Source organism: Brassica oleracea, chromosome C6 (assembly GCF_000695525.1).
Source record: "Brassica oleracea var. oleracea cultivar TO1000 chromosome C6, BOL, whole genome shotgun sequence".
NCBI classification, from domain to species: domain Eukaryota; kingdom Viridiplantae; phylum Streptophyta; class Magnoliopsida; order Brassicales; family Brassicaceae; genus Brassica; species Brassica oleracea.
Window position 1 is genome coordinate 38,282,481 of NC_027753.1, and position 24,076 is coordinate 38,306,556.

Here is a 24,076-nt window from a genome sequence, read left to right on the forward strand (position 1 = left end):
AATGTAATTTTCGTATTTTTCAAACAAATTCTAAAAATATTTTTTTTTGACAGTATCTAAAAATATTTTTTAAATCTTTTGTTATAATTTTTTACAAAATATTGAGATGCATTTCAAATAAAAAGGTAAAGATATTAAAAATATTCTAATCAAAATATGTAAAATTTAATATAGTTTTAAGGAAATGGTCAAAATAAAAAAAATTACACATATAAAAATCTTGATTTTTGTTAACTTGGCGGATCATTATTTATATGATATCGCACACGAATTTTTTTTTCTATTTTTACAATTATCTAATTAACTATATATACTCATTTTTTTATATATTTTTTATATGATATCACACATTCGTAAAAAAATATATATTTTAAGATGCAAAAAAAATATTTACTTAATGAATATAATATGAACGAATATTACAAATACATCATTTAATAAAATAAATAATTAAAAACTGAAAATTCATATCCGTTAATTAATTCAGGATCTAGTTAAGATTTAAAAAAATTGTTTTATTAATTTACATTTATACCCTTCTGGCTTTCCTTATCGTGAAGGGTTCGGTTCCTCTTCATACGCTCAGAGCCTTAACCATTAACCATTGACCATTGACCATTGTATTACTAAAATAATTCTGACTAAAAACACAACTTAACCTTAAATCTAAGTTATCTAATTCAATGGAAAACCAAAGATTCTGTTAATAGTTTCCACATTCCCGGCCTAGTAAATTTTGTTGGGGGTGACCACAAATAAGTAATTTGGACCAAAGTTTGACTACTCTGATTAGCCCTGGGACGGATCCGGATATCCGGGAAATTTAGGGTATTCGGATCCGGATCCGGATCCGTCGGATCCGTGGATTTAATATCCGGATCCGGATTCGTGGTTTCCGGATATCCGGGTTTCAGATATCCGTCTCGATATTCTATTATCCGCGGATATCCGGATCCGGATCCGAATCCGTCAAAATAATTAAAAATAATTTTTTTTAACAAAAAATACAATTTTTTTAATATAATACATAAATTAAATATTTATAAATATATTTATATATGTTTATAATATTGTAAAAACTAAAATATAATATTATAAGATTAATTCATGTATAAATATTAATATATCAACTATAAATATTAATAAAATTTAAAAATTTAATGTATTTTAAAAATGCGGATCCGGATCCGGATATCCGGACCTAAAAATTAAGATATCCGGATCCGGATTCAGTTTGCACGGATCCAAGATTTTACTATCCGGATTCGGATCCGGTCACCCCGGATATCCTATTTTCGGAGCGAATCTGGATCTCGGATAATAAGTCTCAGGCCTAAGTCTGATGAATGTAGCTATTGAATAGTCTGATGAATGTAGCCATTGAATAGTCTAATGAATGTAGCTATCGAATAGTCCTTCCACTACATTATCTCAACTTAATTATGCTCGTACAGTAGAACCTCTATAAATTAATACTCGATAAATTAATAATCTCTATAAATTAATAAATTTCGCCGGTTCCAATTTAGACCAGTTCTAAATTTGACACAAATCGAGTTTTTAAAAAATTCTGTGTAAATATATGGTCCCATTAAAATTATAAATTAATAATTTATATGTATACATATTTTATATAAGTAAAAACTTATTATTATATTGTTTATTTATATTCACAATGAAGTTATTTTATATTTTTTTAACACTTAATATATTTTTGATGAGATTTAATAATATTATATCTAAAACCACATTTAAGTTCTATGCAATATATATTATATACATTAAATAATATAATAAAATTAATATAAATACCAAATTTTAAAATATAATAATAAATGTCTATACATTAAAATCAAATACTTTTTTTATCTTAAAATAAATATATCTTAAAATGAGAAATCTAAATAAAAAAACTTCTATAAATTAATATCTCTATAAATTAATAAAATTTCAAAATCCCAACATTATTAATTTATAGAGGTTTTACTGTATTTGGAAAAGGTTAAGTAAATAGATTTTGTTTGATTTCACCCGGTAGCAAAATTATCCTTTTGCTCTTTGTCAATGATGACCGGTTAATATCGGTTTAATGAAAATTAAAGTTCCATAAAAAAAAGAAACCACATATCGAAAACTGATAGTGACATGCATGGACGTTGGAGATAACATTGCTGCTATCAAACATCAAACCTCTCTACACGGTCCCAACTATGGAGTATCAACCTTACAATATATTCTGACTTATCTACAAAATTTATAAGTTGATAATAGGTATAACAAATCGTTTTTGTCACTCCATACCCTACTAGTAGCTTTACAAAAGCCACCTGGCTTAGATATTTCTGTTTGCTTTCGCATGACTTCCTTTGCTCGGTAGTCTTGAGTGAGTATCGTGGTCTTAGAGCATCTTTATCCGGGTATACTACAGGGTTTTTTAACGTGTGGCTTCCGCGTAGGACCCACTTTTTTTTAAGAAACCGGTTACAAAAACTACTAAATAGTAGTCGATTCTTAAGGGTTTCTTACACTGTTCGCGGGCTCCACTAACACGTGGCAGCTCACGATTGGTTCGTTTTTTTTTTTTTAATTCGAAAAAGTAAAAAAAAAAAAAAAATTAAGAAACCCCATTTGGAGTTTCAGGGATAAAGATGCTCTTAAGAAGAATTGACCAAGACACAAAGTTTTCATGAAATGTAATCACTGATGAACTACATAAGTTTTTAAATGCAGATTCAGACAATTTTTAAATTAGTGATATAATTGAAACGATAAGTGAAAACATTAATAGTCATATACCTTCAATGTTTTTCAATTGTTTTACTAAAAGTTACTAATTTTTACTTAAATTTGAGATATTTTAAGAAACATCTATTAAAAATTAAGTTCATCCAAAAACTTGAATAATTTAAAAGAAAATTGTCAAAATAACATCTATTAGATATCTAATTTAGTATTGTTCTTAAATTTTGTCATTTAGATACTGTTACCTTTCGGTTGTAAGAGTAATTTAGAAAATTTGATTTTTCTTTCTTTTTGGGGCAAATTTCTTAAATATCATTTTCAGTTTTTGTAACAAACTAGTATTCAAAGACCAAATTCCCTAAAATAACATTTATTAATCAATAAAAATACAAAAATATCTTATATTTAAACTCTAACCTTAATCCAACCTCCTAAATACTATATCCAAACCTATAATCATTTTTTTTTTAATTCGAAAAAATAAAAAAAAAAAAAAAAAAAAATTAAGAAACCCCATTTGGAGTTTCAGGGATAAAGATGCTCTTAAGAAGAATTGACCAAGACACAAAGTTTTCATGAAATGTAATCACTGATGAACTACATAAGTTTTTAAATGCAGATTCAGACAATTTTTAAATTAGTGATATAATTGAAACGATAAGTGAAAACATTAATAGTCATATACCTTCAATGTTTTTCAATTGTTTTACTAAAAGTTACTAATTTTTACTTAAATTTGAGATATTTTAAGAAACATCTATTAAAAATTAAGTTCATCCAAAAACTTGAATAATTTAAAAGAAAATTGTCAAAATAACATCTATTAGATATCTAATTTAGTATTGTTCTTAAATTTTGTCATTTAGATACTGTTACCTTTCGGTTGTAAGAGTAATTTAGAAAATTTGATTTTTCTTTCTTTTTGGGGCAAATTTCTTAAATATCATTTTCAGTTTTTGTAACAAACTAGTATTCAAAGACCAAATTCCCTAAAATAACATTTATTAATCAATAAAAATACAAAAATATCTTATATTTAAACTCTAACCTTAATCCAACCTCCTAAATACTATATCCAAACCTATAATCATAAATCTAAACCACAAAAAGTAACAAAAAATGTATTTTTAATATTTCATTAGTGCTATTGTGGTAATTTTTTTAATTGTATGCTAATTTTTGAGCAAAACTTTTGATTTTGTGATAGTTAGGATTATTTCTCTTTTCTGCCTTTTCTACCAACTTGCAAGGAGTTGATAAAATGTTGTCTTAACGAGGACCAAAATAGTGCTCCCAATTGATAATCAAGAAGAGTCTATTTTATTGAATATGACGACCACAAAATAATTAAGAAAATGGTTACTCACATTAATAACGACGATGGTTTAAGAGAATACTCCATGCGTGTAGGCTGTAGCCCAAAGAAGAACTTTGCCTGAAGGATTGCAACTGACAGAGTCGGGAAATGCTGAAATTGGATGGTGTTGGAGTGAGATGCGGGGAGACTGCCAGAGTAGGACTACACGCAAAGTCGTCGACGGTACAGCCTGTATGGGGACAGTGGAGTAAAACATTTGCCTATTAAGTCGCAACGGCTCGAGAAACTTTGATGATAGACTCTTCGGATCAGGCCCAAACAGATCCGCACTAAAACCCAATCAAAAACAGATCCGTAGCTCGTCGATCTAAAGCACAAGAACGGCAAGAGGTCACATGGAAACGAAGAATCACACGAGTCAGCCTGCTGGGACTTCTCAACGAAGAGACCAATGATTGGTTTCAAACAAAGAACCTCAGATAGAGATAGAAGAGAAGCCATAACAGGGAGCAAGGTTTTGAACACAGGAGCAGAAGAGACTAAAATGAAGCAAGTGAACGAGGAAGCTGTGAGTAGATAAGGACAGAGGCGACGCCGGCGAGCTACAGTGCCGCTGGCGTCGGAAAACGTTGACGGCTGCGGCTCCTCGATAGTCGTGTCAAGGAGAGAAACTAGGGCGAACTGGTGTGACTGAGAGGATCTTTTGTTCATTAAACAGAGACATCATGATGACCATACAAAAGAAACATAAATATCACTTATCCATTACAAACTGCAACATACTGTATTTATAACATGGATCTCACAAGCATTTTATTCCCCAGAAAATCATGATAATATATGAAGATACCCATAACCCATATACATAATACATCACCTTATTTTATTTGATAATAGTTCATGTGAACCAAATTTAAACTCTCATGGACGACAGCCAGGTGGATTAAAACATCCAGGAGGAACAGGAGTGTACGGTCCGTACGACGGAGCCGGGTACTGAGTTAATTTCCTACCTGTAACACAGGTCCTAACCATATTAATTAATAATAATGCCACAGTTGACACGAAACCAATGATTCATCCAGATTTGATTTAATATTATATGTTTATATGATGATGTATATGGAAGCGTACCAGGAGAAAGGGTTCGAGCCTGGGATATTATGAAAAGCGCCATGAATGAGAAAATCATCACCGCAAGGAGCTTCGATGAACTTGGCATCTTAGCCATTAGTATGTAGTATCTCTTTGTCGGGAAAACGTCTTATTCGGACCTGCAGTATGAGTCTTGGGAAAATACATGCCTGAACAATTCAAGCTGTCTAAAACATACCCGAACTAAACGAAAATCTAAATTACATACCCAGATTATTAAAGTTCGGCTTAAACATACCTCGACTCAAACGCTGTTAAATAATTATTAACGGTGATTAGTCAGATGCTTAGTTGGCGGATGAGTCAGCATGATCAATTAATGGGCCGATAATATTATGCATATTACAGAGTGTATAATAATTTTTTTCAGGCCAAAATTTTTAGAAGTGGACTTTAATGAAACTACGTCTTTTTGTGTCTCTCTAAAAACAAATTTCACGACGAAATCCCTAGAAATAAATCGCAGACAAGAAGCTTTTTTATCTTCATCACTTTATCTGCTCCAAAATCACAAACAAAATCAGAGTTAGGAAACAAAGAGCTGGATAATTCATCAGCCTTCTAAAAATGAGGTAAGTCATGTAATGGTAATTTGAATAAAATTTTTAATTAAGGTTTCGAAGGGACTGATTATATATTTCGTGAATTTTTAGTGAGAAAGAAGATACGGTATTTCAAATATATTACCGTGGGAAGTTTGTGACTGAAAAAGATGGAGATGTAACATACAGTGGAGGGGAAAGGCATATGCTTCAGACACAAGCTGAATTTCTGTTTAGAGGATTGATGGAGGATTTCCCAATGCCTTTGTATGGTCAAAGAATCTGGTACAAACTACCTTATGAGAAGATGAAGGATCTGAAAATATTGGGTAATGCTAGTGACACCTTTCGACTGATGTGTGAAGCGGCTCGTTGTACAAATTTTGTTGAAATTTATATGGAGCATGAGAATGTCGAAGATGCAGTAGTGAATGAAGAGGTTCAAGAAGAAGATCAGAATATTGGCGAGACAGAAGAGGTTGAAGAAGATGATAATCAAAATGGGGATGATGAGTTTGAAGAAGACATTCGTGTAGAAGCTGTTATAGGTGAGATTTCTGATGGAGAAGATAATGAAAACTACAGAGACACTCCTCTTTGTTCTGACGACGAAGAAGAACAAAATCGTAGACCTTATGAAGGATGGAAGAGAGGCAGTGGAGAGTTACACATAAGGCAAGTATTTGATAGCATCAAAGATTTTAAAGATGCAGTCTTTGAGTATGCATTAAAAGGAGGTTGGAATATCCAATTCACTAGATGGGGAGATATAAAATCTGAGGCAAAATGTGGAGTAGAAGTTGATGAAGGCGAAATCCCATGTTCTTGGAGGATTTATTGCTCGTTTGAAGAATCTGTTTCACAATGGATGGTGAAGACTTTCCAAGATGTCCATAGTTGTTTCAAAGATGGACACTGCAAGATATTATCGGATTCACGCATTGCAAAGATGTTCTTGAATGAAGTGAGGGAGGATCCAGATGTTAAGCCCAAAGTCTTGCAAGACCAGATTCAGCTACGCTACAATTTGAATCCATCTAGTGAACAATGTCGAAAGGCAAGGAAGAAAGCTTTGGACCTCATTCAAGCGGAGTATGACGAACAATTTCGCAGGATCAAAGACTACGAAATAGAAATTAAAAAGTTAGCCATTTTTTTTTTTGCATTTGGTGAACAGAGATATGTATATTCTAAGTGTTTAAAATTTTAAATCTATTTTTTGGTGGGCAGGAGAAATGCAGGATCGTCGACAGATCTTAGAACTGTTATTGGGGCTGCTGGACTTGAAGTTTTCTATCGTTTCTACGTTTGTTTTGCTGTTCTGCGAGACACATGGCTAGCCTCTTGTCGACCTATTTTGGGATAGATGGGTGCTTTCTCAAAACCATGGCTAAGGGCCAACTTCTAGCTGATGTGGGAAGGGATGCAAACAACCAGATTTACCCTCTTGCTTGGGCAGTGGTGCATAAAGAGAACACTGACACATGGGTTTGGTTCTTGCAAAAGCTGAAGGAAGATTTGAAACTTGGAAATGGTGATGGCTTCACACTTGTTTCAGATAGACAGAAAGGTTTGCTTATAGCTGTGGATGAGGAGTTACCAAGCATTGAGCACCGGATGTGTGCAAGGCATATCTATGGGAATTTGAGGAAGCTCTATCCGAACAAGCCTCAGATGAAGAAATTGTTCTGGAGTGTCGTTGAAAGTCATAACGAAGCCGACTACAAAGAAAGCATGAAAGAGTTTGAGGATTATGATAAAGAGGTCTACGATGCGTTAATGGCCAGGAACCCCGAGACTTGTAGTAGAGCCTTTTTTACGACGACATGTTGTTGTGAAGATGCTCTCAACAACAATTCAGAGTCATACAATAAGACACTAGAGAAAGCACGTGCGATGCCACTAGTTGAGATGCTAGAGACAATGAGACGACTAGCAATGAGGCGTATTGATCTTATAAAAATTTTGGCCTGAAAAAAATTATTATAAACTCTGTAATATGCATAATATTATCGGCCCATTAATTGATCATGCTGACTCATCCGCCAACTAAGCATCTGACTAATCACCGTTAATAATTATTTAACAGCGTTTGAGTCGAGGTATGTTTAAGCCGAACTTTAATAATCTGGGTATGTAATTTAGATTTTCGTTTAGTTCGGGTATGTTTTAGACAACTTGAATTGTTCAGGCATGTATTTTCCCAAGACTCATACTGCAGGTCCGAATAAGACGTTTTCCCTCTCTTTGTCTCTCTTATTTATAAGAGTTGGAAGCCTGAGTCATGTGAACTTTGGGTGATTAGTATTTATAGACTATAATATTGGGATAAAAACAAATAGGTGATTTGGACCAAAGTTTGACTAACATATGAAGGTGGCTATTGAATAGTCTGATGAATGCAGCTGTTGACTAGTCCTTCCACTTTATTATCTTTTTTTTTTTTGTCACTACCACTTTATTATCTTAAGGACTTAAAAAACGTGATACGATAGCAGCTGAAAACGGAATCCAGATAATAAACTACTTATATAATGTTCCCTTTTTGTTATCCAATTGTTGTCCATATATATATACAAGACTATGTGGACTTTGTGGCGTCTTTGTTTATTTGTAATCACGGAACGACAGCTGATGAATTTATAAATACGTATATGTGTATATCTATATATGTTTCTTTGTAAATCTTCATAGATGAAATATAGATAAAGCAGCTTATATGTTAATCTGAATGTTAGTATTTGAAAATGGTTAAGTAAATAGATTTTGTTTGTTTTTCACTCGGTAGCAAAATTCTCCTTTTTTCTTTCAGTGATGGCCGGTTAATATCAGTTTAATGAAAATTAAATTTCCATCAAAAAACCACATATCGAAAAATGATAGTGACTAATCAACATCCATGGACATTAGACATACCATTGCTCCTATCAAACATCAAACCTCTCTAGGCGGTCCCAATTATGGAGTATCAACCTTTCAATGTATACTAATTTATCTACAAAACTTTTAAGAACATGTTCAACGCTGAATCTTAGCATAGGATTCTTATTTGATTTTTTTATTATTATTATTTTTGTCTAATAAAAAAAAAATTAAAAGGTTAATCAATCGTGGAATAAGACCCGCGAACAGTGCAAGAAACAAAGAGAAACAAAGAAAGAACGTTTTTTATTTTGCATACGGAAAAGCCGTTTATTAAGCAAACAATGGGATTCACTTATATTTTTATTAATTTTTTTGGGAAGAGCCCTATACTAAGATAGGCTGATAAACCTGCTCTGAGTTGATAAAAAATAATAGCTATTACACAAAAACGTTTTTGTCACTCCATACCCTACTAGTAGCGGTAGAGAAGCCATCGGGCTTAGATATTTCTGTTTGCTTTCGCATGACTATCTTTGCTTGATCGGTATTGAGTCTTGAGTGAGTATCGTGGTCTTAGGAAGAATTGACCAAGACAAAGTTTTCATGAAATATCATCATTGATGATACATCTAAGGCCATCACTAACCAGTTTCTTAAATACGTTTCTTAAGGTAATTAGAATTTAAAAAAAAGTGAAAAAAAGAAATAAATCCAAAGCACGTCTCTTAGTTAAGAAAAGAGATCATGAAGGAAACCTCACGGGAATCTTTCGAACTTCCTCCAGAGATCATCATGGAGATTCTCATCCGATTACCAGACAAATCAACTGGAGGTTTGATTAAGGAACTGAAAGTCCATGTTTTGCTGATTAAGAAGCAAAGGTCGAGAGGCTTTTGATGGTTAATACGTCTCAGTCTCCCTGTGTTTATAGCCTCTCGGGGATGAAGGAATCAGCTGCTACAAAGTTCAAAACTTTCCAGATTCATGTTGATTGGATGCTCGAAAACGGCATTACTAGTCAGGTCAGTAACACTTGTGCACTAAACTCTTGTTTTGTTTTTTTTTTGCTTAATGGTCTGATTACAAATCGGTAATGGTTTGATTTAGCTAGTTACTTGTGGTCACTACTTAATATTTGATTGGAGTAGTGTGATGAATGAAGAATATAATAGAAACGGACTATTGTTATGGTCCCCATTCTTTGATTAAAGTGAATTGTTGCTGGCTGGCACATGCAGGACAATGTAAGAAGATTGTTTTGTCTTTACTCTATTATTGTGTTTTCTGTTTTGCGTGTTTTAAATGGTGAAAGTTTGTGCAAATAGAAAATTTGGAATATGGAAGTTTGTATTCAAGTGTGTAGCGTTTACAAATGTGATTTTCAGATAAAATTGGTGTTTCTGTGAAACTAGCAATGAAGTATATGAAGAGAGTATCTGCAGAGATTGGAGGCGGTGCGCCCTGAAGAGGAAGAGCTTATTGTTCAAGGCGTCAGATTCGCGTTCCGTGTTCATCAGGTAAAAGCAAAAGGCCTTGATCATTTTCTTCTGTTTTGGTTTGGTTCTGCTACAACATTTGTTTGTCCAAACTCTTAATAAATCTGTTTATTTGTTGTATGTTTAGTTCGCAGGAGGATTTGATGCAGAGACAAGCTTGTATATATTCAAGGTAATTCACAAACTTGTATATATAGCCTTTGTTCTTCATTCTCCTTCGCATGTTCTTCCTTCTTCTTCTATCTTGTAAACAATCAAAAACAATTTCTCTATCGTAAACAATCAAAAAAAATTTCTTAACCTTTAATTAAGAAACTAATGGAGGACAAAAAGTAGGTGTTTCGTAACTTAAAGTTCTTAACTAACATTTATTACTAAAAAAATCATTAAGAGACTCTAAAAGGGTTCTAGGGATAATTATGATCTAATCTTAAGAAACGCGTATTCAGAAAGCTTTTTAACTAGGGGTATAAAAAGTAAAAATAGTCATCTACCTTCAACATTTTTTCAATTGTTTTACAAAAAGTTACTAAATTTGACTTCGGTTTGATATGTTTTAAAGAACCATCTATTAAAATCTAGTTCATCCAAAAATCGTGAATGATAAAAAGAAATTATCAAAATAACATCTGTTAGATATATAATTTATTATTGTTCTTAACTACATACTATGAAAAAATAAACTCAACAATTCAGGTCCGCAAGTATACTCCATGCGTGTAGGATGTAGCCCAAAACAGAAATTTGCCTAATTAATTTTTTAAAGATTAAGAAGTTTGGGCCGTGGATTCATCCGTACAGCTCTTCATGGCAAACAACGCTTACATTTGGCCTGTCTGGCCTGTCATTTCCACAAAGCATACGACTTCAACAACAAACATTTTGTAAAAATATTACACATGAACGTGCGCATAACACGGATACGAATCATACCATGTATATATTTTTCATTCTGAAAGAGAAATAGTATTTACATATTCGCACATACAAATACAAAACGCCAGTATATAGTAATACATATATTTTCATTTCACCATATAAAAACCAATATGTACATTGTCTCAAAATAGGTTTGCTAATATTGTCATTTTTAGGTCTTTTGTACAATTATTTATTGAAAATGACAACCTGCAATAACACCCTTAGCTGCTTGGCTTAAATGAGGATCCGGAGAGCTTTTAAACGCCATGATACATCGTTTCGAGGTTTTAAATTTCTGACAACATGGGCTTCCGAATGTAGGATTGCTAGCTCTTCTGTACATATGCATTTCGACACAATGCTTAACATCTGGTCTGCATGCTGCTGGCATTGGCTTCTTTATACAAATGGGATTTTTAAAATTACAACCTCGAACCACACCATCAGCAGCCCTTTGTTGCTTAGCATTCGTGGACATAAGGAATTTACACACACACGATACTTTGTTTTTAAATTGATTACAACATGGTCCATGGTATTGAGGCACCGTGGGGTTGCCTCCGGCTATATGCTTAGTGACGCATCCTGCAATTGGTTTGCATTCTGCTGGTACTGGCGTTGGTACAGGTTTCTTTGGGAACACAACGATAGCCGCACCAGGGTCGCCTCCACCTACTCGCTTACCGGGTGGAGATCCATTTTTATAGCCAGAGCTAGTATCGCCATTCCTACCGGGACCCCCACTCCTATAGCCGGGGCCATTAGGGCCGTTAATCCCACTAGAGCCGCCGGGGGCGGTATCCCCACTCCTATAGCCGGGGCCAGTAGGGGCGTTAAACCCAACAGAGCCGCCACCGGCAGAAGGAGTGCCGAAAGGGGCTTTGCTCAAAGTTGGATATGGTGCCATGGATATTAAAAATGGAATAAGAGTCAAAGAAATGATCTTCATGGTTAATGAAGAATTTACTTTGATTTGTAGAAATGACCTTTTGCTTTATTTATATTTGTTTTAGATCTTTAAATAGGAACTTGGAAATTAAGAGAATGGTTCATATAAAAATCTGAAATATAGAAAGTGGGAATTGATTCCTACAAAGAAGGAGGGCGGGGGGGGGTGCGGGATGGTAAGCCTCCATATTCTATTTTTTTACAAAAACCAAAACAATTGAGTCCGTCAATAATAGCTTCGTCCTACTTTTTCATTCGGTATTTTGTTGCATGATGCAAAATGTATGCGTATTTAGAGGGACTTAACGCAACCAATGAATTCAGAAAACTTAGATAACTTGTCCAACTAAACGTATACTATAACTCAAGGACACAAGAGTTTCCCCTGTGACTAAAACTCACATTTTCACTACCTATGCATGTAGACGTCAGTTTTGTCGCTAAATGTGCTTGGGTGCAAATATTCTGGATCCAAGTAACCCAGCGTGCACTGGACTAAAGTTGTGAACTGTTCACTGTTTGCAGGGACACGCATCGACGCTCCAAAATCAGATAACTTGGCAGACAACATTTCGTTTAAGAGAATATTGGCAGGATTGAAAAATAAATTGGAGCGTCGATGGGTGTCCCTGCAAACAGTGAACAGTTCACAATTTTAGTATAACCATAAACATATCTTCCCAATATACTAATATTTTTCTTAGGAAACGAAAGCTACTATATATAAACTATAGCAATCTCATTTCATGATTTGTTACCTTATTTTTTTTAATATGAAACAAATATATTGATCCAACATTATTTCTTCTTGTAACCGAGTTTACAACTGTTGAAATTATAAATAAAAATAATTAAAAAACATTAAAGTCATTCCAATATATTTGTCAAATAATCACATATTGTTCAAAAACAAAAGAATTTTTTTTTAAATAATATGTCTAAAGAAAATAAAGACAAATGGGCTTTTAGTATTTTAGCTTGAGAACGTTTTAAAAAAAAATAAAGCAAAAAAAAATGTTCAAAAAAAATGAAAGATTTAAATATAAATGAAGAGAAATATTTTAAAAATATTCGGAGTAGGAACAGTCTTGAAGATATAGGTCGCGAAAATGTGAATTCAAGTCACAGTGTAACTCTTGAGTCTTGGTACTTCTCTTCGAGACTGAATATCGTGTGCATCAGTCCATGTCTATCCTTTTGTAGATATCCAGATATATACGTTTAGTTTGCACAAAAAGTTCGTATAATCATACAACCGAAAAAAATAAAAATTCATTTAGTTAAACTCCACAAATATTCTTTTGCAAAAAAACAGATCATCATGTGGAATCAGTTTTTCCTTGGGGAATTCCAGTTAAAGTCAACATTTTATTTCATTTCACGTTGACTTGGTTTCAGTTAATTTTTTTTTTGTAACTTTGGAGTATATCATATCCATGGAGATATCCAGACTAATTCCTAAACTAGGTGTTGCGGCCACGGATGGACTTACACTGGATTTTCAAATGAAATCTAAAGCATAGCTACAAAGTGAAATTGTAGTGGGATGCATTCAAACCTAGGTCGTTTAGCTCACCGGAATTCGCCTGCCAGTAGACTGCCATCTCGTGGTTTCAGTTAAAATTTCCATTTCAAAATTGTATGGTTCGAATTTTGGGTACGTCTCTAAACGAAATGCTGAAAACTGAAAAACATGGCGGATGGCGGCGACAGTTAACTTATGGAAAACAAAATGATTTATTAGAATATACCAACTTTAATTTAGTTACTAAAATTAAATATAAGCACAATCACGCTGAAGAAACCACTAGTTACGTATAAAAATGATTTGTTCAATCATATAAAAGTTACATACATTATATGAAAATATATTCGCCATAGTGCTTATTCTCCAACGATAAAGGATGATACTCTCTATTTCTTACATTGATTACATTTTTGAAAAACATCAAACACACGTTTGTTTATCTCAATATCCTTGGAATGAATGAGACTTGTTAAACAAGCTTGCGCATTGTTATGTTTAAACTTCACACAACAACCTTTTGGTGCTGGTGCCCCGCTTATAATGGAGTTTAGGCAAGGACCCTTCCATTTGCACGCTGGTGGAACTGCCGCGGCTTCCACGACTTTGATGGAAGCTGGAAATGATGTCAAGACTATAATGGTGACCATGAGAATCAATGGAATGATCTTCATTATAGTAGCTTGTCAAGATTCCAAAAAAAAGAAGATGGCTTTAAAGTTGGTATGAATCTACTGTGTGGTTTTCTTTTCATTTTGTTTCAAGTCCTTTAAATAAGAAATTGGAACTAATAGCTCCTACAAAACAGGAAAAATGTAAAGCGGGAATTGATTCCTATAAATAAGAGGAGGATATGCTAATTCTTTTTTTTATCCACAAAACAAACAATTGAGTTGTTAAATATCTTCATTCTATTGTTAGCTTTGATCAAACTCGCTTGAAAATTAATGGTTCATTCAAAACACTGAAGTATGGAAAAGGGATGGTAAGCGTCCAAAAACTAATGGTGTGTTGGGTTAGACCATCTCTAATGGTTCACTCTATTTTTCATTCTAAAATAAAACAACTATGCTCCTACTCTAGTTTAGAGTGAAAAATAGAATGATGAGCAAAAAATTTTTTTACTAGGTATATAAAGTAAACTCATTTTTTAATCTACTAAGAGTAGAAAATATAATATCATTGAAACATTTTTAAAATCTATTTTAGAGTGAAAAATAAAGTGGGGTTGGAAATGTCCTTAGAGCATCTCCAAAAAGACTCTATTTTAGAGTTTGCAAAATTCTATATTTGAAGTTTCAAGATGTTCTTCTCCAAAAGCAAAACTTCAAATTTAACTTCAAAATTATTTGTAATTTACACTAATGTCTTTATATTTGTCATAATTAATATAAATCCATAAAACTTTTATAAATCACTAGTCATATATAATAATATTACAGTAATATTAATTAATAAAATCTTCCAATAAAATATAAAATTATAAATAATAATACATAATTAGTTATTAAAGTACAAGCAAAATATCACATTATTTTATAAAATTATTTCCGTAATGATCAACTTTCGATTAAACAAAATTTGTTTGAACAATATTTTAGAGGTTCCAACGCAAATATTAGACTATTAGTGTTGTTGTAATATTTAATTTTGTGCAATAATTATGTCTTCATGTATCTTTTCAAAAAACTTTTTTTATTAAGTTTATTTTGTAATATTCTTGTTGTCTAATTCTAGTTTTACAATATTATAAATCCCTCTTTAGAATTTTTATTTAATTTTATGTGTAAAATTTGAATTTATAAAAATAAATTTGAAATATTTATGATATACAAAAATTTTAAAGATTAAAACGATAAATGAGAAAATACTTAAAAATCATAAATATGATGTGTAATTAATTATAAGGACCAAAAACTCTAAATTTGAAGTTTTGAAGTTTCTTTCTGGAGAAAAAAACACTATATATTTTAAGTTATAAAGTTTCTTTTAGAGATGCTCATAAATTTAAGAGCCGGTTTTTAGTTTTTTTAGTTAAAAGTTAAGAGACAGCTTCTTATATTCTGCTAAGAACCTCAGCCTAAGAACTCCCACTAATCATGCTCTTAGTGGCTAGTATAAAGTGTTTAATTGTCCCCCACCTCTCTTGAAGTTATTAATTTTAAACATTTTTGGAGTTTAACTAAATGGATTTTTTATTTTTCCAAATATTGATTATATAAACTTGTATTGCAAACTAAACGTATAAAACTCGAAATCTTTACATAACCATCTACAAGATACCTAAATTAAAAAAAAAATGAAAAGGAAAAAATAAACATAAGCCAAAAGCCGAGTCATTCTATTGTTAGTTATTGGTTTTGTTTTGGGTGCATAATGTTATATGTATCTTGAACGTGACTGGTTGTAACACAAATGTATTTAACAATAAGGCACACTCAAATATCATATGACTGTTAATTGTTAAAGCAGTGATTGTTACACAAGCAAAAGACTCAAAAACGACCTAATCTTTGGGCTTGGACGACCTAGTTTTAGCAAACTCAACCAAGTCTTTGAAAAGCATATCCTCTGCTTTCTTGGTTTCAGTATTCAAAGAGAGGTTCCTGGTCTGCCCAACAAGACCACCATCGTAGGAGGAATCAGAGCCGCTACTCGAGTGATGATGCTCAAAGAACTGCTGCCTCTGGTTGTGCCTTGAAGGCGGCGGTGGTAGGTTCCTGATAACCTCAGTATCCCATGGAGCAGGAGAAGAAGAAGCAGCAGCAGTAGGAGGAGCAGGAAGAGGCTGCTTTACTCCTTGAGAAGAGCTTTGAGGTTTAAAGACATCACCGCTAAGAAAATCCACCAAACCTGACTCAGTAGTACCATGTACTGGTCTCAATGGAGGTGGTGGAGGAGGAGGAAGAATAGGATTGGAATCTCTTTTAGACCTTGTAAAGAGTTAAAAGATAGTTTTAAAAAACAAATGTCAATCTCTCAAAATAGGAATACTATACTCTTTACCTGTGAGATAGCTGAGCAAAGTCATCATCTGATTCATCGTCTTCATCATCATCATGATTGATGCTGACAAGCTGAGCTGGAGGAAGAGGAGGAGGAGGAGCTGTTGCGCCGCTTCCATCTGAAGGAACAGAGGCGATATCGTCGTGACGCTGAAGAACACGCTGCAAGTTATCATTCAATGCCAATCCCTGGCATAGAAGCTCCTCATCTCTGAAAGAAAAGAAACATCATCAAAAGGGGATGAAACATCAGGTGATGATTCATGAAGCAAGAAGAAGAAAACTCACGTTGTGGTGTTGACAAGAGTCATCACACGTTTTTGATAAGTACGACATTGCTCAACTAAATCAACTACAAGCTCTTCTTTCAAACCCTGCAACAACAAACAGTTTAGTTTCCCATTACTTCAAACACAAACCTATCAGTTTCCTTGTTATGAACATAGCAATAAGCAAACTTCTTACCTCCGCGGAATCAAGTGCTCCAAGTATGTCCATTAAAAGATCTACTGATCCCTCAGCACTTTGAATCTCTTCCATACTTCAAAAAAAAAAAAAAAAAAATCTAAAATAAATAATACTTCACTCCAGCGCCGACCCTGAGATTTTGGGGGCTGTAGACGATTTAGTAAAGACTTTAATAGTTTCGGGGGCCTATATATATAAAAAAATTCAAAATTTTTGGGAGCCTAAAGCGAATGTTTCATCAGGCTTGGCCTTGCACTTCACCCATAACAAAACCAGACCAATAGAAGCTAGAAGATAGAGTTTTACCTGAAGCTAGCAGCATCATCTCCTTGCAGTGACGCCTCAATAGCGGCGTCTTCATCTAATGGAATTGGCTGAGTCTGAGGTGGAGTAAAGAAGGACATACTACTTTCCGTTCTTGGTGGAAACTCAATTCCAGTAGCCTAAGAGTTATTATCATAATCAACGTTAAAAAAAAAACATTAATAAAAAAAAAAGACTCATTGATTTCTCAAAGTTAACATACCCTGAGTTCATTATAGGCATTGTAGTATTGTGGGTATTGACCATTAGATCCACCAAAAGCTTCTTGCCATGTATCTAGCAAACTTAGTATCTTCTCCCTCACATTCAGCTCCGGCTGCATCATTTGTTATAATTAGAAACTCACAAAGGTAAAGCCAAGTTTCTATAAATAGAATGGAGAGAGGTAAGTGAGAGCTAGCTTAAACCTTTTTCTTCACTACTTTGACCATATCAGTCAGAACATTACGGTCTATGATAAGCTTACACACGTTCTCCCCACAGTTCTTACTTAAAGTCTCCAACGCCTGCACCAAAAAAAGGCCCCCCCAAGCATCATCTTACAATGAGTTTCATCACATACATGAAACCAAACCAAGTATACTTACATAAAGAGCAAGAATCTGGACTTTGGAGTTTTTACTTCCTAACCGCTTCTTGAGCACCTTCACTGCTTCTTTTGCTTGACTAAACAAAAGTAAAAAAAGAAACTGTTACATAAAAGAAACTGAAACTTAGCCGTGAATAGTATATTATGGTTTTTTGTTAACCTTACCTAGGGTTCATGTTGATAATATCACATAGTTCAATGTTAATAGCCCAGTCAGGACCAATCAACATATCATTTGTAGCTCTCTCCGCACATGCAGCCGCATCGTTCGCCATCTTATAATGATCTCTGACCAGTCAAATCCCCTAAAAGATGTAAACTTTCTATCAGTACAGATCAAAGACAACACAATCTCTCTTTAGTCCCCAGCAATAACAAACTAAAACATAGCACTGGTGAAATCAAAAGAAAAGAACTTTTTTACCTTTGTTCAGACCAGAGAACCAGGGGAAGAGGGAACTAAGAGGAGAGTTGTTAATGGCTGAGGAATCGAAGGAGATGAGACGATTTTGAAGGGAAAAGTTTCAACTTTTTTCACTCGGACACGGCAAGGATTATTCTTTGATCGTGTCAAGGTAGTTGTGTTGTCTCTGGGGGTCTAGAATCAACTCCGACTTTTCTTCTTCTTCTATTTAGATGCACGAAAAAGGCAAACTTGTGATTTGGGTTTTGGTCTTGCTCTTGCTTTTGGCTATTAATGTCACAGTCGGTGACATTTGGACCAAGTCACCGTCAACTGTTATTACAAGACTTCGTTTTAGATCTCTTCTTGTCTTTTTTATAATTTAAAAATAATATTATTTTCCGTAATAAAATTATCCATATTTTTAAAAATGAGTGAAAATTATTTATTTTACATTTTTAATGCTGCTTAATTATAAATTGGAAAAAATATAAGTAACTGAAAAAATTAAGTATGCTTACTGAATTTTGATTAACTAAAAATTGTAAAAAAACATAATCATAAAAATGTATTTATAATTATTATTATTTTAAATACAGTAAAATAATTCGTTGACTTGTCTTTCCGAGGAGTCCAAAACCGCTATTACCTAAAGGCGTTTTCCAAACGCAAGAAAACAAATTAGAAGTGGAAAACGCGTTTGGGTGATGAATAGACTCCATTAAACGCCGACGGATCACACACAAGTCTAGAAAGAAGGACCTACCCGTACCAATCACCGAACTTTACCATCAAACAACACACAAGACCATACACAGAAAGACTGACTCCAGTCTTCTTGAAGTTTAAGCCAAGGCAAAGATCAGTGACGTTTGATTTAGTTTTAGGCCAAAAGCAGCAAAAACATAAAAATAGATTTGATATTTATCTATGAGCATATTGGTATGTATACTTTTAGGGCTGGACAAATAAACCGAATCCGAAAATCTGAACCGAATCCGATCCGATAAAAATGAATCTGAACCGATCCGAATCCGACATAAATACTGAATGAATCTTGTTTTATGGTATTTCAGGTTATGGGTATTATCCGAACTGAACCCGAAATTAAATGGATATCCGATAGAACCCGAAACATTCAAAATCCCAAAAAAGAACTTGTACCAAACATGATCTTAATTCCTAATATGTATCTAAAATACATTAAGATATTATTTCTAATGTTTTTCATTTTATGAGAACTTGTTTTTTCGCTTTATGGTTTCATTTATTTGGTTTTCTTTCTATTAATAACTATGTTTATTTTTCGTTTGATTTTGAATGATCATGTTTGATGTTTTTTTTATTATTTTTGAATCGATTTCATTTATGTTTTGGTTACATAAGATGTACAAATCAAGTACTTTTAAAACCGAAGAACCGATTTTACTTATGTTTTGGTTATAAATTAGGTATAAATTAAGTACTTTTAAACCGAAGAACCGATTAAGACCCGAACCCGAAAGTATATCGGGTTGTACCGGTTCTTTGAAGATTTACTAATCCCGATCCGAACCGATAGAACCTGAACCGAACTTTCATATAAACCGAATGGGGCTGATTTTGATAAATCCGAAAAACCAAGACCCGATTGGACAAAACCGAAACCCGATTGGGACTCCAAATGCCTGCCTATATACTTTTATAGGTTTATGTTAGCAAAAGCTGGAGTGTCTATCTAGTATCTACATATAAAATATCATGTTCTATAGATACATGACATAAGGCTTACAAAGAGAACTCAAAAGAAAAGAACTACAAGAAGATGATGAAAGGGATAGAATCTTTGGCTGTACATTGAAGAAGATGTTCACGTCCTCTGCTTTCATCTTCACCATTCCTGGACTCCAGTTATACGAATAGGTAATCTTCTTAGCCAAAGAAGTGTACGAACCAGTGAAGAACTTTTCGTTTTTAATCTCGTGCATGTACACTCCGGAGGAAAGATAAGCATCCGCTCTTTTCATCCCTGTATCCAAACCCCAAAATTCAAAACTCCAAAAGTTACAGAGATACGGAATCAGGAAACAGAGAGAGAGAGAGAGAGAGAGAGAGAGAGAGAGAGAGACAGTTAGGCATCATGAATCTAGTTGCTCTTGCAATCAATCTATAGCGTTATACACAGCACATGATTAGCACCTTCTCTCATTACCTTTGAACAAACAAACAAAAACCCCCAAAACTTTCAAGTAAAATCTCGTGCAACCAACCAAGTCCAACACATCTACATTGACCCCTTCTATGACCACTAACTTCAAACCCACCAAAAAAAAAAAACGGATCAAATTCACAATATCTTTACATGATTCACATGACGCATAGAGAAGACACAAAGACATTAACTTTAGAAGACTCTCAATAAAAAAAATTGGCTATTTTTTTTTCTTTCTGTATCAATCTTCAACATCTATAGTCTAAACTAACAAAACATTTATATGACCAAAGATATATATATTATAAAAATGAAACCTTTACCTTAGACTGCTACGGCTTCGATCGCTGTTGCTTCTGATACTACTACCACCACTACTCTTTGAGCTTCCACTGTTGATCCTCGACACACCTCTACCTGATTCTGACTTCCACCAATCTTTATCCTCCGAGACGGAACCCCTCGGAGAAGAAAACCAAGAGCCTCTACTCGTCACAGAAGCATCATCATCCTCACCCTTCTTCTTCTTCGTCCTTTTCTTAGCACCCAAGCTAACCGGAAACCCTAATTTCAGAAGAAACCCACCACTGTTTACTCGAACCGGGTCGACCCATTTATCGCTCCCCACCTTCCTCGCAGCTTTACTCTGCTTCTTCCTTCTCTGAGGCATTTCGTCGAACACCTTCCGATCCTTCTCCTCCTCTGCGTTAACCTCGACGAGATCCTTCAAGGAGAGCTCGTAGCACGACTCGGGCATCTTGCTAATCATCTCCATAAGCTCTCGCTGGCCACGAGCGATCACCTGGGCCTTGGAAACAGGGGAGAGGCTGTTGTAATTGGTTTGAACGTGAGGAGGACTGTTCTTCCACAGAGGAGGCGAACAGACGCCGGAATCTTGATGATCATCGAACGTTCTGGGGAATATCAAATGGGTATTGAACGATTTCGATGAAGGATCAAACATTGCTTTGATCAGACAAATAAAAATGCGATATTTAGAGTCTTGTTCACAGTACAACATGTAATAGTATATATATTTATTTCTGAATAGAAATTAGTAAATGTTTTTTTTTGGGGTATTGTTGTCATTTGGTTTGATATGATGAATCAATAATGATAGATGAAGATTTTTAATTAAAGAAAGCGTGCGACGGAGAAAATCTAAAACCCGTAAAGATAATATTTATAAATTAATTACAAAATGATGCTCTGTTGTATAGAGTATCTGAATCAACTTTGGTACGTTAACTGCGGTTGCTGTAATGCGATGAAGTCATGAAAAGGGTAAAAAAAATATTGCAGCATTTAGTTCTAGTAGCTAATTAGAACAATCGAACTTCCTTAAAGGTAAGCAAATGTATAATATGTCATATGATTATTTGACTATTTGACTATTATTGGCATAGAGACTGTTTAATGCGTAAGGGATACGCCAAGATTCGTAAGTCCTTTTGAACGTGTCTTACTAAAGGGCATAAGCGTGTCCAGTGGTTTCTTTTGTCTTTCCTAATTCCACAACGTATCTATCAAGACGACGACGAACATTTTCTTATTTCATTAGCTGCTTCTAATTCCACATAGTAAAGTCGTGTATTGTTAAAGAACGATCGGCATTTGCGAGCTAACTATATAATTTGATATTCTTTTTTGTAAAACCTGACCTCATGAATATGAATATATGATCATGAATCAAGATCGTACTTTGAATTAAAATTGGTATTGAATTCGACAACCACGTGTAACCATATTAATAATAACAAATAATTGATAACATTGATAGCAAATTCGATCACGTCCCTTCTAAAAAAACTATAAAGTCTACGTGTATTTATGTAAACAATATAGTCACCATCTCGATTATCATGATAAATTCATGAGTCAATTAGCTAAAAAACACAAAGAAATTGAAAATTAGGTAAATACACGTGATGTGGTAAGTTGTGTGTCTATCAACAAAGATACTATGTATAAGATTTTGGGTATTGAGTTAATTATGGAAAAAATTGTGTATGGAATGCAATTTCGTTAAATTCATTTGTTTTTCTCTGAATAAGACAAATTGTTTACACTACTCTCCAATTATTCGACTACGCATATATTCGTTAATGTCTACTTGATAATAAAAACAGCTTTGTTCATGTTAGGCTTTATTGTCCTAATATAATCATAGAAGCCCCTTGAAAAAAAATGAAGAGATAATGCAACACTATAGTTTTCTTCATCGTGATATATATATATATCGTATTACTACCGTTGATACCGGAAGGACTTGAAAGGGACCCCAGTTGTGTAATGAGTACCGTCTCTAAAGTCACCAAACATCTTGCAACTTTCAGGGGTTTCACTGCTTTTTTCCAATCCAATATTTTTTTTCTATCACCTCCACTTAAATATTATTTATTCTCCTACAATTTGTTTCCTTCTAGAACTCTTTTTCAATTATATATAGCCTCTTTCATATAGTATAATTTTGCTCCAAAATATTATTTAAATTAACATGCATGTATAATTGAGGTATGATCGGTGGTGTAGAGAATGGCTAGCGATATGGTGGATCATATTGGGGAACTTGGGGGGTAACTGTTGACATTGTTGTTGTTACTTGTTAGCACATTGGTTGACATGTACACCACGTGTGGTAGGCCGATCGAAGCTTGCAAACTCTTTGGTGAGGTCGAAACATATGACATTATCTTACTGAACTCTATGGTCAATGTATATATATCAGCTGTGGAAGAGTTGAAGACGCAAAACGAGTGGGTCAAATCAGATGAAGTACCATGGAACTCAGTGATATCAGATTAAGCCTATGGTCATGGATTTGAAGAGATTGAGTTGTTCAAGAGAATGAATGTCGCTTGTATAAGACCCACTTGAATCACCTTTACTGTGGTTTAGTGGAAGAGGGAAGGAAACTGTTTGAGGCTATGAAGTTGGATTATGGTTTTGTTATAGACAGGGAACACTTTTCATGTATGGTCCAGATTCCAGTTGGGCTGATTGTTGAATACTCAATTTGAGTGTGAATTAGCATAAGCTGATAAGCAAAACAGCAAGCCAAGGTCCAGTCAGAAGATTCTTGGGTAAATTTAAGCTCTTGTCACATTTCCTTTCTGGCCCATAAGTAATTATTTTCTCCTGGCCCTTTGTTACACCGCAACCATCAAAGAACTGTGGTTATAAACAAATATATTAGATTGTTTTGGTTGTGTTGCAATCTTCAAACAACTAGTCATATGACATTTCCAACCATTTATGTGACATTTTGCCGAGGAATCTCCAGGAATAAAGATTGGGTGGGTTGATGGGAAGTTAGTCTGAGACACAAACCTCAAAGTCACTATCCTCTTTGGTTTTATTGTCCATTTAAAAATAGTAGCTTTTGACATCGAAGACTCAGTGCACCAATCACCATGTGACAATAGGCTCTCATCAGAAACCACCCAATCTTTATGAGGGGATCAAAGTGGTAAGCATTAAGAAGAAACAAGTTATCATCTGTTTTTTTTTTATCTTTGGGAGAGTTGATCAAAAAGGGTTGTTTCAAAAACAGTGCTTGAAGATATTTTTGTTGGTCAACATTT

At 34.0% G+C, this 24,076-nt stretch overlaps 3 protein-coding genes and 2 long non-coding RNA genes across 7 annotated transcripts; 1 reads left to right on the forward strand and 4 right to left on the reverse strand.

Moving 5' to 3' along the window:
• Positions 1-4,789: 4,789 nt before the first annotated feature.
• On the reverse strand, positions 4,790-5,357 carry LOC106299029. The gene is made up of 2 exons (XR_001261649.1): positions 5,195-5,357; positions 4,790-5,073 (listed from the first exon to the last, which is right to left on the reverse strand). It is a non-coding gene; the product is annotated as an uncharacterized LOC106299029 (long non-coding RNA).
• Positions 5,358-9,254: 3,897 nt separating this feature from the next.
• LOC106300921 lies at positions 9,255-12,800 on the forward strand. 3 transcript variants are annotated; one of them, XR_001262110.1, is made up of 3 exons: positions 9,255-9,644; positions 10,008-10,139; positions 10,246-10,420. It is a non-coding gene; the product is annotated as an uncharacterized LOC106300921 (long non-coding RNA). The 3 variants fall into 3 exon arrangements; XR_001262109.1 differs by lacking the exon at positions 9,255-9,644 and adding an exon at positions 12,513-12,800 and having other exon boundaries at positions 9,881-10,139; positions 10,246-10,290; XR_001262108.1 differs by lacking the exon at positions 9,255-9,644 and having other exon boundaries at positions 9,881-10,139.
• On the reverse strand, positions 11,125-12,485 carry LOC106300920. The gene has a single exon (XM_013737186.1). The coding sequence runs from the start codon at positions 11,986-11,988 to the stop codon at positions 11,230-11,232; it is 759 nt and encodes a 252-aa protein (XP_013592640.1). The 5' UTR covers positions 11,989-12,485; the 3' UTR covers positions 11,125-11,229.
• A 3,019-nt stretch (positions 12,801-15,819) lies between the features above and the next one.
• On the reverse strand, positions 15,820-18,572 carry LOC106300918 (target of Myb protein 1). The gene is made up of 10 exons (XM_013737185.1): positions 18,323-18,572; positions 18,064-18,203; positions 17,897-17,975; positions 17,717-17,815; positions 17,512-17,625; positions 17,292-17,428; positions 16,983-17,058; positions 16,806-16,891; positions 16,519-16,728; positions 15,820-16,445 (listed from the first exon to the last, which is right to left on the reverse strand). Exons 2-10 carry the CDS (start codon positions 18,171-18,173, stop codon positions 16,019-16,021), a joined length of 1,338 nt encoding a protein of 445 aa, XP_013592639.1. The 5' UTR covers positions 18,174-18,203; positions 18,323-18,572; the 3' UTR covers positions 15,820-16,018.
• Positions 18,573-19,952: 1,380 nt separating this feature from the next.
• LOC106296975 lies at positions 19,953-21,527 on the reverse strand. Its single transcript, XM_013733237.1, has 2 exons — positions 20,816-21,527; positions 19,953-20,309 (listed from the first exon to the last, which is right to left on the reverse strand). The coding sequence occupies exons 1-2, from the start codon at positions 21,511-21,513 to the stop codon at positions 20,255-20,257; spliced, it is 753 nt and encodes a 250-aa protein (XP_013588691.1). The 5' UTR covers positions 21,514-21,527; the 3' UTR covers positions 19,953-20,254.
• Between the last annotated feature and the right edge of the window lie 2,549 nt (positions 21,528-24,076).